At 42.0% G+C, this 16758-nt stretch overlaps 3 protein-coding genes across 5 annotated transcripts in view; 1 reads left to right on the top strand and 2 right to left on the bottom strand.

Annotated features, from left to right (window-relative positions):
* LOC145445256 (uncharacterized) overlaps window positions 1–1014 on the top strand; it is a 37389-nt gene extending 36375 nt beyond the window's left edge. For both annotated transcript variants that reach the window (XM_080323424.1, XM_080323423.1), the window contains one exon: window positions 702–1014. In XM_080323424.1, the coding sequence (XP_080179550.1) occupies window positions 702–892 (191 nt within the window). In that variant the 3' untranslated portion in view covers window positions 893–1014. The remainder of the gene's footprint in view (window positions 1–701) is intronic.
* Window positions 1015–1286: 272 nt separating this feature from the next.
* LOC145445260 (uncharacterized) lies at window positions 1287–7354 on the bottom strand. The gene is made up of 6 exons (XM_080323429.1): window positions 6942–7354; window positions 6437–6610; window positions 5965–6030; window positions 2995–3201; window positions 2870–2935; window positions 1287–2164 (listed from the first exon to the last, which is right to left on the bottom strand). Exons 1-6 carry the CDS (start codon window positions 7008–7010, stop codon window positions 1997–1999), a joined length of 750 nt encoding a protein of 249 aa, XP_080179555.1. The 5' UTR covers window positions 7011–7354; the 3' UTR covers window positions 1287–1996.
* Window positions 7355–9791: 2437 nt separating this feature from the next.
* On the bottom strand, window positions 9792–12538 carry LOC145445255 (cilia- and flagella- associated protein 210-like). 2 transcript variants are annotated; one of them, XM_080323422.1, is made up of 2 exons: window positions 12473–12538; window positions 9792–11666 (listed from the first exon to the last, which is right to left on the bottom strand). In XM_080323422.1, the coding sequence occupies exon 2, from the start codon at window positions 11564–11566 to the stop codon at window positions 9875–9877; it is 1692 nt and encodes a 563-aa protein (XP_080179548.1). In that variant the 5' UTR covers window positions 11567–11666; window positions 12473–12538; the 3' UTR covers window positions 9792–9874. The 2 variants fall into 2 exon arrangements, with proteins under 2 accessions (XP_080179548.1, XP_080179547.1); XM_080323421.1 differs by having other exon boundaries at window positions 12400–12522.
* Between the last annotated feature and the right edge of the window lie 4220 nt (window positions 12539–16758).

Raw genomic sequence — 16758 nt, 5'->3', positions numbered from 1 at the left:
AAGGTTGGTGACCCCTGCTATAGACTATATATATTGGATATATGTACGTTTATATTACATATATTGTACAGCAATACCGTCAGACTTGGGCCTGTTATAGATTGTGGCGTGAATGAGTGTTGAGCGATGTTGGCAGGGAACTGATTACTTCACAAGTTAGTCCATTCACCTACCACACCTTGGCCGGTCATCGAATTCACGATTTCAAGTGGCAGGGATATATAAAGAATTGTAATTCCTTCAGATAGTACAAGAGTAGTTATTGCCAGATATCGTCCTGGGGCAAAAAGCCGAGTAGCTAAGCCCCACTACCCTCCTCATACCTACCTACCTACCTACCACACTTGTGTCAAACAGTCTTTCCAAACTGATTAAATCAGCGGCGTTTCTTCTTGGTATTGCAACTGGCGCTTGTCTTCACTTCAATATGAACAGACATCTGTGGTTTAGTTCGCGAGATAGCAAAAGTGAAACGATTGTTCATCACTTCGCTCTCAAATGATATGCACCAGTCTGTTTCCTGTTACATGAGCATTTGAGCATGAGCACTGAGCACTTTGAGAAAGGTGTAGTGTAGACCCGTACAGGCTTGTCACAGTCGCCACAGTACAGCGCAGTCAGACAGATTTTGTGATACGCTGGAGACAGTGTGTAGTGTTTACAGTAGATCCTTTTTGGAACGACCCCATTGTTTTTTATAGAGACGGCAGTAAAACGAACACCGAGCTCAGAAAACACGGGCAGCGATATCAACGCCCAGTCGCTGGACAGCGCAGACAGAACGACGAGTGAGGATCTGAGTTCGGGCGCCTACAAAGTAGTGGCCTTACGGAGGAGGAATTCAGACATAGTCACCTTGCCTTCGATTAGCAGCTCGTCAGAGATGAAATGATTGATGGTTGTTCACTGCGAAATCTTTACGTTTTAGTAACTTTTCTCCAATGACTGATATCTATGTGGATGCCCGTTCCTTTTGGGATGGTTAATGAAATAAAAAAGAAAATTCTGCGATAACATTTTGTATGTGTACGAGGCTGGTAGGCGACTAGCTAGTTCTAGAAGTTAGGAACTTACAAATTCAAGGCCTGGAGTGTGATACTCGAATTTACTTTCTTACGCAGATTTAAAAGAAATTTGTTGGGTGTGTACAATAAACTGATATTTTGTCTGCATCACTAGTCGGTAAAACAACGTGGCACACTCTGAAACTGTGTGTTGTATGCTGCCAAATGTCAATCATGACTCTTCTCGCCTACTAACTACATCTCACCTCCTTACACGATATGTAATTGAGGTATAATTAATTGAATGCGTTGTCGGGTATTGTAACCGACGAAAATCTGGTGAATTTACATTTGTAAACTTACAAAATAAAACTTGCCTTCGCATGGAGCGCTAAAATGTTCTACCCGAACACGTAATCGGATATGCCAATACCCGAGAAACGACACCCGTAGGTAGACTGAATGGCTTACTGAGAAAAGAGTTGATGATTATTTCTCTGGATTGACGGTAATGTATATATACAATACAGTTGTACAATATATCCGAAAATGGTTAGATTAGTTACTAATGTAGCTCAAGTACGAGATGTAAAACATACATAAGAAATGTAGAATTTACGATGATCAAGAAATTCGCCACATTCATTTCGGGACCCAACACAGAATTGCATCAGCATTACGATTTCCACAACTGTATATTTAGCGGCATGACACGCAAACTATATTGAAGACTGCACTGATGCGACGTTATTTGATGAAATTTTATGATTTGGCAACTTGCCTCGAAAAACCGTTAAAGTCGAATGCGATCGGCCAAAATCCGGAGTCCCTTGAGCAAGGCGCTGTAGTAGATGCTAATGCCTTCCCCGGGTGCTTATAAAATGTAATGCGATATGCCTACACTGCACACCTCGGTATAGGCTTATCACAATAGCAAAACAAAAATGATGGGAAATGCGACAACAGCCGGATCACTTAGACAAAACGCAAGTCTAGTGCTGCCACCATTCGATGGCTCTGGAATCAATCTCTTTATGGGCGTTGGGTCCACCGCCTATCATGGATGAAACATCAAAGGTGCCCATCGCAGCTCTCATTGCTTCTTCGTGCACTCTCTTCAGTTCTGTTTCGCCAATCATTTCACCGATCTCCCTCCGTACCTACAGTTGTGTTCGTTTTATTAATATTTCCATCAGTTCAAAAACGCAAAACACTTGATGAACGGTATTGGACTGTCGCGGAATGACTGCTTAGGCGAGGGTCATTAACTCATTAAGCCCAGCTAGGAGCCATTAGCGACTAAATCGCGGCTTGCAGTAAGCCTATGATGTTGTTTGTCAAATTATTTGAACTGTGAGGTATAAGCTCGCCTGTTATGAGAATGGTATATGAGACGCGATGGTTTGATAAACGTACCAACGAAATGCTGCGTACCAACCGGGTGAATTATGGGGTGGAACTCATTTTGTAACCTGTGATACGTCCTGGCGATTCCTAACAGGTGGCCACTGGTCAGTAACGAAGTATTTCTACTCTTTCGTAGTAGACTAGTATTGCCCATATACTCGCACTGCTCATTCAATTCAAGTGGTTATGTTAACAGACTACTCTCTCAGACTACTCCACTTTTCAGTTTTCTAGGCAAAACTAGGGCCAACATACTTATTTTTTACTCACTTGTAAATCGCTAGTCATAAACATGGCACTTGATTTACTTATATTTCTACTTGTGTACAAACGATGGCTACTTTGACCATTTTTGATTCCTATACATCCGTGACTATTGCCGTACTATTAGCTTTTTCTCATGTCATTGAGTGGCTCGCTCTTACGAACTTAAAATCCGTTTCGTTGCTTGCACTTACTTTTATGATCGCGTCGACGTAAGCCTTGTACTTTTGGAATGACTTCAACTTCGCTCTTTCTATAGCCTGTAAGAAGTATCAAGTATCGACCACTGCTGTCACTTGGTTTGTAAGTAGTCGCGAACCTGTTTGTTTCTCTCTTCATTTTCTGCCAATATTGCGTCGAACCTTGTTTTGCATTTGTCCATTATTCGGTCCCGGCAGTCACGCGACACGTGCTCCGGAGCGAGTCTAGCCGTGGACTGGAATCTGTCCAGTGCGAGCTGCATTGCGTAATCGTGCAGCGACTGCACTTCCTTGTCGTCCATAGTGCCGTCGTCTCTGTACTTCACCTGCGATGCGGAAGAATATATTGAACAATAACACTGTGAAATAATCATAACCGCTCATCGGCAGAGTGAGACACGACGTGACGAAATCCTAAATATGATGTAAACTGGAACGCCCTATTTCGACCAGTGATCCTCCAGGGCCCGACAACCAAGCAGTTATTCACAAGTGTGGCTCATGTACATTATTGTGCAAGTAGCCTACATTCTTCACAACTGCAATTCATATCAATATGGCATGAGCACCTACCACCCTCTGCTAACTGCTGGTGGGCTGTTCTCCGTATAGATACAGATATAAGCTTGAGAAAATTTGTGACGCAATTCAATATTATCCCCCGTACGGTAAATCTTTTGCATTTTAGGTGTTGAGCCCCTGAAGGCCTACAATCAGGTTATATTAACCATAACTGAACCCTCTCCGTGAGTTTAGAATAGCTAATTTTCGAAGATAAATAGTCCTGCACATCTATACGTATAAGGTTTGCCATACCGTTCTTGTTCAAAAATTCCTCGTATATTTTGAAGGGCCGTGCCTATAAAACTACATTGTCCTTACTTATAAGTAGGGTTGCATTTAAAACAAACATGTTTAAAACGTGGCCCTTGTTTAAAACATGTTTTTATGGTTTGTTTGTTTTTAGGCATGACGTCACGAATCTTTGATTGTGACTTCACAGTGGATCGACATTGACAATTGAAAATATACGGTAAAAATGGCTCCTTTGACGAAATCGGTATCCGACCCCTGTGTTAAACGGACCTAAATATAATTAACCAGGACTACATTCAGCATTTTTACGGTCATCGTCATCAGAACACAGATTTCCGTACCAATGATCTCTACGTGCTATAACTGCTAAACCGACGGTTATTTCGAGAGTTCCAGCCATTCCATATCGTATACGTCGACTATATTAGGTGCAGATCGTTCGTAGGCTCATAATTCATGTTTTTCAAAAGTTTTTGCACAATTATGGCGTGATTACGTATTAAATTTTTTTAAAGTCATTTTTGTTGAAACACTGTTTAAAACATGCTTTAAAAAACTTGTTTTAAAACACCATTTGTTTAAAATGCAGCCCTACTTACAAGATTTGTCTTTATATTAAACTTGTGTCCTTAGTTTGTTTTCTTAATTTAACCCTTTCGCCGCGGGTGGATCCTATAGGATCCATGCACAGTTTTTCACAAACACGCTTCAATCAATTAACGACATCTTGCGTTGTAGGGGTCGTAAACGGTTACAATGATCGTCTAGAAATAGCTATTGTCGATACGCATACGACCAGCTATATATAAACCATTGCCTTATGGCATAACCTGTTCAAAATGCAGATTGAATACAGAAAAACGTTTCCCGCAAAATACAATGTGTAGCTCAGTTCGCCTGAATGAACGCTAATCTTATAATTCCTTACATCTTCCGTTCTACACGTCGTAAGCAGACACAGTTGTCGTTTTAGAGTAGCTGTTGATCGCAAGAGTTCATTTCAACCATAATATCGGCAATTAGTTGGATAGAACACGCTTCAAATTGGTGAGAAATATAGCAATGTTCTGTTACGTGAAAAATGCCGCGCACGTATGAGCATTGGCACATAAGGCCATATACATTCACTTACGATTGTCTTACACAGTTGAATGTCACACACATAGTTAGATGCAGTCCATAACACTTCAACAAGATCAGTATCACGAAGGTTGATCGTATATAAGTTACGCGAAGCCAGTGCTAACCACTGCAGACATGGGTGTGGAAGTTGGCGCGAGTGTACGGTATTCGCGCCTGTAATACCAACATCATACAGACAGTTGAATCATCCGTTTTATATATGTTATCCTTGAGCAGTGCAGTTTGTCAGTATTCCACTTATGATTGAAATATATTGTATTGTGCCAAACGTAAATATATCGTTTTACTTGAATATATATGCCGCGATGCGCATGCGATACACAATAAACCATATTGACGGCATAGCTGTGCCTGAGGAAGCATGGAGGAGTTGCAGGTTATCACTACCTGTCAATTCAACCACCATGGATTCATCTGTTGTTGTTCAAAGAGCAAGGTTTATTTCAACGCATAGCAATAAATCGTACAACTGATTGATAGTCAATTACCGATTATATACAATGATATTGTGACGGCCAGACTATCAAAACAACGCGCGCTGCGTGTGTGAGCCTCGTTTGCAAGATGCGCGACGTTGAGCACGTGTTACATAAACGGCCTTCACACTCGACTGTGTTACGGTATGAAGCTCACTCAGGACATTTTAGAAAGGTGATATTGCTGTGAAATCAGTCAGGCGATGATTTCACCCCGAGAGCGTCTATGTATGACGTAGTGGCAAATTCAGTAACAAAATTCTCTTCTAATTTTTCAAAACCTGAAACACTTCTTCTCATAGCGCTTTCAGCTCTCCCAGCTGATCAATCCGAGTAGCTCAGTTGGTTAGGCAGCTGTTTCCTGCTTACAACGATATATTGGGTGTTGGTTCAAGTCCCACTGTTCGGATTTTATGATCTTTTTCGTGAGAGCGGTAAAATTTGGACTCGAGGCCGACCGCGGAGATAGGGTTAATGCTCACCGCCAGTCACAAAGTCAAAACGATTTATCATCATCAGTTCCCGAATTTCGCGGTATGCTACTGAGACATATCGGCTGTCCTTGGTTTTTGGTCCATGTCAATGACAAGTGCCAACGCTGCCTACAACTTACATATGGATCTAAATCTCGTACTATGAGGCTATGACATATACCTTGAGTCCATCTTCCATGAGCTCTTCGTACAGAAGTATGGATCTTTCGCAAGCTGTGTCGACGATCTGTGCATTACAAAGGCCGTACAATAGCCGCATATTCATATAGTTTGCAGAGATTACAACGACAATGTGAATATACCGACTTCGACTCGGGGTGTTCAGTATCCGATAATCTTGAATACCTAGTAATATCATTCGAGACGAATATTCCGATTCTAGGTATCATACAACGTTAACAATACTATATATTATGAAAATAATTTGGTGGTGTTGAATTTCATTCAAATCCGATGATATATTATTTGGTTACATTATTCGATGGTAATAATTCGGATTGTCGGTGCTGTATATAGCCTAGTGTATATATGACCCGTATAGTCTACATGCCATCGGATATACGTAGTATTTATTAGAAGTAATGCTATTCATTCGCAACCCGATGTTGATGGGACTCGAAAAACGTAGTTACTTTGCCGTTGTGGTTGTCATTTTGGGACTTCACTGCCCCGTAATATTTGTGACAGTCGTCATGCAGGCCGTCGCGGTTTTGTTTCCGGTATCCCGTTGATCCAGTTTCAAGGAAAGGAGTCGACTTGAAATATCCCATTGTTGTTGTCGTTTCGGACGACGAGTATCCTCTGTCCTGAAATCAATCAATTTCGAAATGGTTTCGTAGCATACCATGTCACTTTACTGCTAGTTTGTCATCAACACGACATTGATATCGATACCGCGCCAAACGCGAAAGTTCGTCTATGCACCATATCGATGCCACAGTGACATCACAAATCATATGCTCTATTTCTGGATAATCAAGGCCTATTATACCAGTCTGTCGAAGATGTCAAGCTTTGAACATCCCTAGCTCAAAATTGCGAATAAACCGATGATGATGATAATTACCGATCTCACATATTCCAGCACGTTGGAAATATCTATTTAGCGGTAGTTTCTTGCAATTCTTATCGACGTACCTGCTTGCTCATTTTATGCTCAGGTGCAGGTAGCTCGCGTTTCTTACCAAAGTCACTGAAAAAGGCCATGGAACCCCAGTCGATGCATTCCAATGGCGATGTCACTCGTAAATACCTTGACACCTTGTGGGGCGCTAACAATATATTGACTACGTAATGATTAGCAACGTATCGTGGACCAGTGCGTATCAATCGTGATCGATGATCGTTTCCTGGGTTACCTTGGATTAGATTACGTTCTCATATTAGCAGTCCGAGAGAACCTAACTTGGCGATGAATGAAGAGTGGATGGAAATTTTGTGGATGTATTGTTTTTATCACGCGAAACCTTGTACAACAGGTACACAAGATACGAAATATTTCGAAAATACTCTTCATACAAACGAGGCGCTGGTGGTACGATATTTACTAATATACAGTTAACTCCCGGTTAAGTACGCACCCGTTTAAGTTCGCATCCCAGATAAGTACGCAAAAATTCTTCACAAATTCTGGGTTCAACTTTTTCAGTAATTTATTTATTTTAAACAGCAACCACATTAACTGGAAAAGTTGAACGTCAACTAGACAATAGTTCACTGCTTAAACATGTCGTGCAAAGTCATCTGATGCATATTTCGCACTCTTTTCTGCTTGACTTCCAACTTCACCTGTCTCGGTTTTCGCTGAAAGCATTCAAGAGTGCTTTTGAGATTATCGGAAGCACCTCCTGCTTGATCCTGTAAGGCAGGACACAGCAACTGATCCTCATCTTCAAGCACTTTGTTGTAAAGTTGTTTAAAGCCAATAAAATCGATGCTTTTTCGACAGGTGCACATGTACAGTACAATCGTTATGCTTGAGCCAGCCTCGTCGTTAGTGTCATAATTTTAAGTCTGCATCGTTTCCAACACCTCATTCACGTCATCCAAAATTGCCTGTGAATACTTTTCATTATTCTCGTCATCAGCATGCATAAATCCTTCTAGCTCGTCTTTGTCAATCGAAATACCCATGGACTTGAAACAGCGCAAAATTTCAGACATGTCAGACATGAAGTTAGCTTCCTCATCAACGCCCCCATCCAACGGAGTTATTTATTGAGTCTGGGTTTCTTACCGACGCACCCGATATTAATCACCATGCTTGCTTTATATAGTGAGCAGCATCCAGCAAATGAGCAGGGTTCTCATAAGCAACACTTGCGGCCCCAATGGCTTTTGGATAATCTTTTAGCTTGTTCTTTCTTGCGGGCCTTCAAGTTCTCGTCAAGCTCGTAAAAGTCCAGAACCTCCCTGAGGTATAAATATTTGTACCTCTCCTTCATTGCCGCGAGGATTTCCTTGTCACATGGCTGAAGTTATTCCATTCAAGGGCTGCAAATGTCCCGGAGCGTTATCCAACAACAAGAGAACCAGACGTCCTGTTCTTATTTTTACTTCAGGATAAAACACTTCGTTGAACCATTTCCAACATATGTGTCTACGTCCATCGAACGCTGACCAAGATATTTGACAGGCCATCTCCGATTCTTTATACAGGCCGGAGATTCAGGTTTCCAATCAATGTGCATGGAGCTTTGTGTGCTCATGTGGCATTTGCACAGACAACCAGAGTCACTCTCTGGCGAGACTTCTTTTACTCGGAGCGGACGGCACACACAACTTTGCGATGACTTCATCTAATCTTACCTTTACCTGACATCATGCGAATGCGAAAATTGTACCCAACAAATTACTTGGGCTGTACTGTACACTTATCAGAAAATAGGGCATACACAACCGCACAACAGAAAATGACCGTGGGCAACGCATCGTCAATGACGTAAAGAAAATTCAAAATTTGTGCATAGCTGCAAGCATACGATCACTGGGTAGCTGCATATCTGTTAAGTACGGTACGCACTACCACATAAGTTCGCACAAACTACTAAGGATCAAGTTGCGTACTTAACCGGGAGATGACTTGTACACGAACTTATGCGAATCCATGGATATAGCCAGGTCTAGAACGCTTTACTCCAGTGCTTGATTACGATTGTATATGACTTCTGCCGTTTTTTTTAAACCTTATATACATTCTACGTCATACTTGTTATCGAGATGGAAGGCAGTATTTGAATAAATCATCTTCGTCAATCAAATTGCCGTGAAAACTGGTAGATGTACGACCGGTCGACCGTATCCAGTTGAATATATTTTAATCTCTATTAGTTGGTGATTCTGTGTTAGTCACGAAGATGCATCTAACAATTGTAATAGCTGTAACCGGTGATTTAACCAACAATAGGCCTACCATATTTTCAGAACCCAAAAAGAGGACACTTCTTTCTTGGCATCAAGTCTGCTGGTCACAGGCAACACAGTAACACTAACAGACATGAAAACAGGAAATTTAAACAGGTTTTCCGGTTTGCGGGAAGAGTTGACCTTTTTTTTGTCAACACATCGTGAAATGGCCAAAAAAAAACAGTCCCCACGTGTAGACTGTGCGAGGTTGACATTTTTTAGTCTTCGCTGTCTAATCGCATTAAAGTATCGTGGAATGCAAAAAAAAGAGGACGACAAGCGAAAAAAGGGGCCATTTGGGCGTCCTCAGAGGACATGTGGTACCCCTAACTAACACCTCATCTCAATCTTCTTCATACCTACTTACTTGGCATTTCTCAGGCCATTTGTATATTACTTCTACCTGAAATAGTTATAGCATGCCTTGCGAAAGTGTGGCAATTTCCCAAAATATCGGCGTGTGTTAATTCATGAAAACAACAGACCATTGAATAATCCACTTATTCATTACTCTCTATCGCCCTTTTCTGCATGGATTGAATTTTATTGACATAAAATGCTATAAAAGAACACAAAAATGCATTCATTACATCTGTCCATTTTATTATGATAAATCAATGACAGTAAAAGTTGAAAAATACTTTCAAACGGGTCGCACGATAATACTACCAAACAAACCCTAATCTTTTCTTAGCGACCTTCGGATTCTTCGTTTGATACTGTGACTTGATACTTTCCGTCGTCGAACGCTGGTATTTCGGCAGTTGGACGCCCGTCCCGTCAGACGTGGGATAGCTGGGCCGTATTCCACCCTTACCCACGAAATTGGGTCCTCTACCTCCACCGGTGCCGGATTGAGCCGCTTTTACTAACGGATACGTATTGCAGTTTCTCTCTTTAGCCGCAGCGATAACGCCGGATGCGTAATCTTGAAATTGCTTCTCTTCGATATCTAACTGCTCGATAATCTTCAGATCGTTTGCCAAGCTCTCTTCGCGATGGTACCGTTCTTTTTCAGCCCTTTCGTTGATTTGATCCACGTGGAAGTGCTGCAGGTTTTGCAGCTTTTCTTTACGGTTCCTTCTCCATTCGCCTTGCTTTTCCGCGAAGATACGGTCTGCCTCCATTTTCACGCCCAACAATTCTAAATTCTTTTGATGTTCTTCACGAGCCAGTTGGTCTTGCAAATCCATTTGATGCTTACGGTGAGCAGCAATACTTGCTAAATCTCGGTTCAATTTATCTTCTTTCTCCTTCTTTTCTTTAGCGAGCTTCTCGTCTTTTAGTCTCTCGGCTTCCACGATTCTAGCATCTTCGTCGTTGACTTTTTGTTTCAACTGCCCGGCGAGTAATGAAACCATCCTGTCTCTGTGTTCTTGCTGGTGGTTGAAGAGGTCGATTTCTTTTTCCTTTCGTAGCTTCAGCATTTTCTTTTTCGCGTTCGCGAAGATTCTAATCTCCTCGTCTTCTTCCTCTTGCTGTTGCACGTCGAGGGCGCGAATCGCGTCTCGGTTCGAGATGTGTTCCGCGTACGATTCCATCAATTTTTTCTTCTCTCCTTTTCGGACTTCGTCCAGTTTCTGCTGCTCCCACTCGTGCAATTTAACTAGTTTTTTGACTTCCTCGCCTTCTCTCTTGTCTTCCAGCTGGGCTTCGACTTCGTGGCCTTTACGCTCGCCGATTTGCATTTGTTGATACTCTGCGACTTTTTTACGTAGCCTGTAACGTTCCGCGGCCTTTGCTTGATCCTGACGGATGCCGTTTTCGTGCTGTTCTCGTTGGTATTTGAGCATTTCCAAGTCCTTTCCTTTTTCGTTTGCGATCTTTTGTTTCTTTAACTCAAGCTGAGCGTCGCGTTCTTGCAGCACCTCCGTTAGCAGCAAAGCGCCGTGAAAAGATTTCACACGGTCCGTTTGAAAATACTGACGGGTTTTCGCTTTCTCTATGGCATCTTGCCTTTTTTTCGCTTGGATTTTTGCCTCCTCAATATCGATCTTCACTCTCTCCTTCTCCTCTTTCTCTTCTCTAATTTTCCGCGCTTCTAGTTTCTTTTGTCGCTGTCCAACAATAGTATTCGACCAATGCTTTACAACCTCCTGCGATTCCTTATGTAAGTCCTCTCTCTCTTGATGCAGTCTGCGTTTGCGTTCTAATTCCTTTTGCTGCGCATTCAAGTTGTTTTGTATCCTCTCCCATTCGCGTTTCGGTAAAACAGTCACTTGCGAAAGATTGGCGTTGATCTGTTTGCCAGAATGTGTTTCTTCCTCGGTCAGGGGTAAGTCGGAATGAGCCATGGACTTTGTTTTACCCATTCTTCGACCGTACTGGATGAAGTTTGCAAGCTGCACAGTAGCCATAGTTGGTGAGGTGTAAATCAACTGCACGTGTTAATCGCGGATGCAAGGCCACTAAGGTGAGTGAGTTTTCCTTCCACTCTATCTCATAGCGTTTGAAAATCTGCAAATTACAAGTACATTAGAAGTTGTGCATTCTTTGCAATAAATAAAATTACTTTATTCCACTGCGTGCTTATGTTGCCTTACATGGAAGATGCTGTTATGAAGCTATGAAGGAAGCACTGAAAAGTACGCCTGGTGACTTCGCCTATATCGGAAATTATGATTCTAAAGGTCAATGTTGATGAAAAATTTCAATTTCATGCTGTTATTCAATTCTTGATTTGTTTTGCTCGGAATAATCGCTCCTCTTGATTATAATAGTGTAAAAATTACACGTGAGATAAAGAACATCTGTCTTATATCCTGCCATATTTACTTCATGCAAGTGCCAGGCAACCAAGTTGGAATTCAAAAGAGAAAAGTGACATCAAAATACTTCACAGGAAACTGTAGGTCGATCATACTGATACCTTTTTCGGCAAAGATTACAATTTTCCACCCTAACAACTTCTTATAACATATATAGTTGGCATGATAAATGGTGTGATTCAACATTCAAATGATAGATGATGATTATTATTACATATTTTAATTGTGATATACGTCATTAGAGTTTATAATGGGATACTAAAAGGAAATATTCAGTAGCCACGAAATTATATGCATGTGTTTACTAAACCACGAAGTATCGGTCAAATTTACGGGTCAAGTGAAACCACAGCTGATCTAGGATGATGCAATTTTAGTGCTGCACGAACATCTCATAACGTAACCTTGAATATTACCTATACCTGGCATTCGTATGATTCGAAATTATAACTCTGTAATCTATAACCAGGGTAAAACTTCAGATATCGGTCTTACGTATATCTTGAGTCTTCTATTCTCAACGTTAGAAAACGCTATATATTCTGAAATCGTGATCATGTCACTAAACTCCTGCCGAATTCGCTTGATTGTGATTGCTAAGCGTTTCCATGGTCACCGCAATGGCGACATCTAGTGTCATTGGGCTCATTCATAGATACTGATTCTTAAATTCCGGGGATGGAACTATGTAGGATTCAATCCAATAATATATCTATATAATTTTACATCGTAGCTGCGTTATAAATAGCTATTGTATAACTAAGCGGGGAATTCCGTAGTTTTCGTAACGCTATTGGTACCTTGACCAACGAGCATAGCCTTTACAACAGTGGTTCCCAACCTGTGGTACGCGTACGACTAGTGGCACGCGAAGGTCTTTCAGGTGGTACGCGAGTAGATTCTTTTTTTCACCAAAGGAGTTATTAGTTCAGATGGGGTTGATTTTGAGTTTTTTGAAGCCGTCGTCATCGTGGTAAGGTCGTCGTCGTGGGTAGGGGCAATCCCACCAATGACGGCCTACGGGGAAGAGATCTAGCATTGGGATTCTTACCTAACCAAATTCTGTTTTTGTATATTTGACCACAATAATTCCAAATGGTTCCACTACAGAAATCATATAGCCTACTGCGCCTTTTAAGATGGGCAGTTTATTTTCTGTTCTGATGTGGTCGGCAGCTCAACACGGTGGAAACATTTTTTGGCCGCCTTCGGCGCGAGTAACTTATGTAGGTGGTACACGAGCACTGCATAAAACCTCGAAATGGTACGTGGGTGGAAAAAGGTTGGGAACCACTGCTTTACAAATATGATGTCTAATCTAAGGACTAATGTTATAGGCCTACTAATCCGTGACGTAGTCATGTCGCTTAGACTTGGCCACGTCCCGCTTGCAAATAGACGATCAAATTTCAGTTTGAACGGTAACGATAACGAAATACACCTTTTTATAGTTATGTACGATAGCCCGCACGATGCAAACTGTGACTTTCGCCAGCGGCAGCACCAGATTTATGCAGCGCAATGAATCTCGTAAATGCACTTTGCAATCTTCATAATACATTGCGTAGCCTACCATTTTGTTTGATATAATATTCAATAGTCAATCGATGCTACAAAATTTCTGAAATTTTCCCCATGTCTCAACTATCGTTCTCTGGTGAGCATATACGTAGACTGCATGCTCGCCATCCACAATACTGCGATTGCTGCTTTGGTAAAATGCAAACACGGTCAACGAGAGAGAGAGAGAGAGAGAGATGATATTCATTTTCGCTTGCACCATCGAGATGCTTTGACGACGGAGAGGTGATACGACCATTCGTAAGGTTATCGAGTCTGCACCCCCGTTTTTTTCTCATCCTTGCTATCCGTGGATGCTGAGCGCCTGGCAGGATAGCCGTGGATATCAAGACGACCTGGGCTAAACGACCGGCCGTGTGAAACCTTGGCCCAAAATGATCATTGCAAGTTTACCGGAAACTTCAACCTTGGTAGTGTTCTGGTGTCAATACGGCCGGCGCCATATAGTAATGTATAGAGGCTGCATACGGAGTCTCAAACATACGGCCCGCGGCCGCATCCTGCGCGCCAGATGATATCATCCGGCACGCGAAGCAATTCTGAGTAGATGAATTATCCAGCATATTTCTAACAAATCTTAAGATTTTCAGTAGGAAATATGTCCATTACAACCCCTCAAGACAGCGAATTTCGATTGTGTTCGAAGGCAATTACAACTACCCGACAGCGGCGGTGTGGTTTCTAGTCACCATTAGGCAGTGGCGGCTCGTCCTATAGGGCAACTGGGGCATTGCCCCACTTAAAATTCTGTTCAATAACAATTTAACCATTTATAGACGCACAGCAATCAATATATACCGAGATCACAGCGAAACCCGCGTTCTTCTTGTGCTTTCGCTTGCAAACGCCCATACATAGCGAAGTCTCTGCGAAAATCGAATTCTCTTCTGTGTTTTCGCTTTGTGAATGCCTATAGCCGGGGCTTGCCCCGGTAGCGCTCATAACAAGCTTTCACTATCTATTCTCTCAAAGCCGCGCACAATAAAGAAACGGTGATTTACTCTCTCCTATTCGTAAAATGGCCGAGCAACCGGGGCAAATATGCTTGCTCGCCCCTAAGGTGTGATGTAACAATCGTATCTATATCTCAACTCGGTTACCGTAATATGCGTTGAGTCGACCTTTGCTGGAATAGGTCGATTTTGACGGTGTTTCGCACCATGATATTTCTTGAAACTTGGTATGATATGTCGTGAAGGTAGTATTTAACACTGCTCCAAGTTTCAGGCTTGCTACTTAAAGATAATGGTAGTAATTCCGTTTCCGAAGTTCAGTGTGTGCTGATCTATCATGTACATAGTAAAGCAAACAGATTTTACTCAAAAGCCGGTATTGGTCTCCATTGATTTTGACGATGTTCTATACCGAGATCGGTCATGACATTTGGCACGATAAGTGTTAGTATCGACCGCTGTAACAAGTTTTAAGTTTGTCACTGAACTATGTGGGTGGTAATTTCGTTTCCAAAGTCGAGTAAGAGCTGACTCTTCATTTATCGCCAACAAATTTACGCAAAAGCCGTTATTGGTCTCTATTGATTTCAACGATGTTCCATACCTAGATCTGTCATGAGCTTTCGTTTTCGAGGTCGAGTATGGTAGAGATGCGCGCTGATCTGATACTTAGCCTACCTACGTCATTGCGGATCTCACGCAATAGCCGGTGTCGGTCTGTGCTAATCTATAGTCTGCGATCCATAACGAGATCGGTGATGATATTTCCAATGGTATATCTCGATGATCGCATGAAACAGCTGACCAAGATTCTCGGTTTGCATTCAAATATTCACATAATTTTATGTTCGCCAATGTCCATTTCACTGTGAAATTGTGGCCTTCAAACCATTTGCTTACAATCCCCTGTCAAATGCGATAGCTATTTCATTTTCGATGTCGGCTAACAGCTGATCATTCGATCAGCCTATTCCTCGATCTATTCTACTCAAAGTTCGGTGTTCGTCTGTTTGTATTGATTTTGACAGTGTACCATACCGGAATGGGTTATGAGATTGCGTATGCTACTTCTCGATGATTTCTTGTAACAGTATACTAAGTTACGGCTTTTATTCATGTATTTATTGATTAGTATATTTTCCAACGGCGATTTCGCAGCAGACTTATAGACTGTAAGCCGTATGTGTTGTGTCACGGTCTCCAGTTTCAAGGCCAAAATGTCCTATGATGTTCCGAGACCGAAGTTCCGAGGCTGCTGTCCTTAGTTCTTCAAAGACCATTCAAATTGATGTTCTGGATTCAATATGACAGGCCCAATCTATGAGATAACAATTGCGTATGTGTCCGAACTCGTTGACCTTTCCAGTTAGGCTTACGCAATCTCTCGAGTTCTAGTCATTGGAATGAGTCAGGTCAAGTCAAGTGCGAACATGAATAGTATTGAATCTTTGCTCCGTACGTAGTTTACGCAGTTGTCTTTAGAGCGAAAATGAGAGGTCTAGAAGTTGTCCAGTCTATTGATGCAATCGTACGCCGGGTGCCTACGTTTTGGTTGCCTATTATCACCTGGTCGTAACCAGAGATGGCCACAGTCCGGTTCAGGAGCCGGAGCAGGATTTCAATGTTTTTTTACCTGGCCGGACTGGATCCGGATTTTGAATTTGGGGTGACGGTCGGATTTTAGCCGGATTTTTTTGCTGTGATATGATTAATTAGCATTGTTCTGGCAGGATTTTTTCGGATTCCGAACTGGACATTCACCAGCCGGATTTCTTTGGACTATGAATTTCCAATTGCCAGCCGGATCCGGATGGATTCGGATCCCGAAATTTTGGAATCCGCCCATCTCTGGTCGTAACCACCAGCTCAGTGGTCGTAACACACCAGGATCGTGTACGAAACACTTTCGGACGGGCTTAGAAAAATTAGGGTCTATCGATTTGCGTAATCTATAACTATACCATGAAATCATAACGCATGCTACTAAGGATGACCTGATACTTGATTCGTGGCATAGGGACGATTCTTAGTTCACGTACATTTTGTAAAATAATCCTTTGTTAAAAAATAAATGAATAAAACATTTGTTACCACACTTCAAGTCACGGCTCACCGGCAAACCTCGCGGCACCTACGTTAAAATCACTGTTGTCGGGAAATTCATGTGAGCATCATAAAGTTACTTTTTTACGTTGGAAAACGCCATTGTGACGTCATGTTGATAAAAGTCGCTCGCAGCCCTTGCCC

This window comes from Botryllus schlosseri, chromosome 8 (assembly GCF_051294905.1).
Source record: "Botryllus schlosseri isolate E-star chromosome 8, Bs_hap1, whole genome shotgun sequence".
NCBI classification, from domain to species: Eukaryota; Metazoa; Chordata; class Ascidiacea; order Stolidobranchia; family Styelidae; genus Botryllus; species Botryllus schlosseri.
Note: the sequence above shows the minus strand (reverse complement) of the source record. Positions and strands in the feature narration are given on the sequence as shown.

Coding starts and splice junctions, on each gene's coding strand:
- LOC145445260 (XM_080323429.1), bottom strand. CDS start 7,010: ATGGCCTTTTTCAGTGACTTTGGTAAGAAACGCGAGCTACCTGCACCT. Junction 6,611..6,941: donor AGCATAAAATGAGCAAGCAG/GTACGTCGATAA, acceptor GATTGATTTCAG/GACAGAGGATACTCGTCGTC. Junction 6,031..6,436: donor ATGACAACCACAACGGCAAA/GTAACTACGTTT, acceptor TGTAATGCACAG/ATCGTCGACACAGCTTGCGA.
- LOC145445255 (XM_080323422.1), bottom strand. CDS start 11,566: ATGGCTACTGTGCAGCTTGCAAACTTCATCCAGTACGGTCGAAGAATG.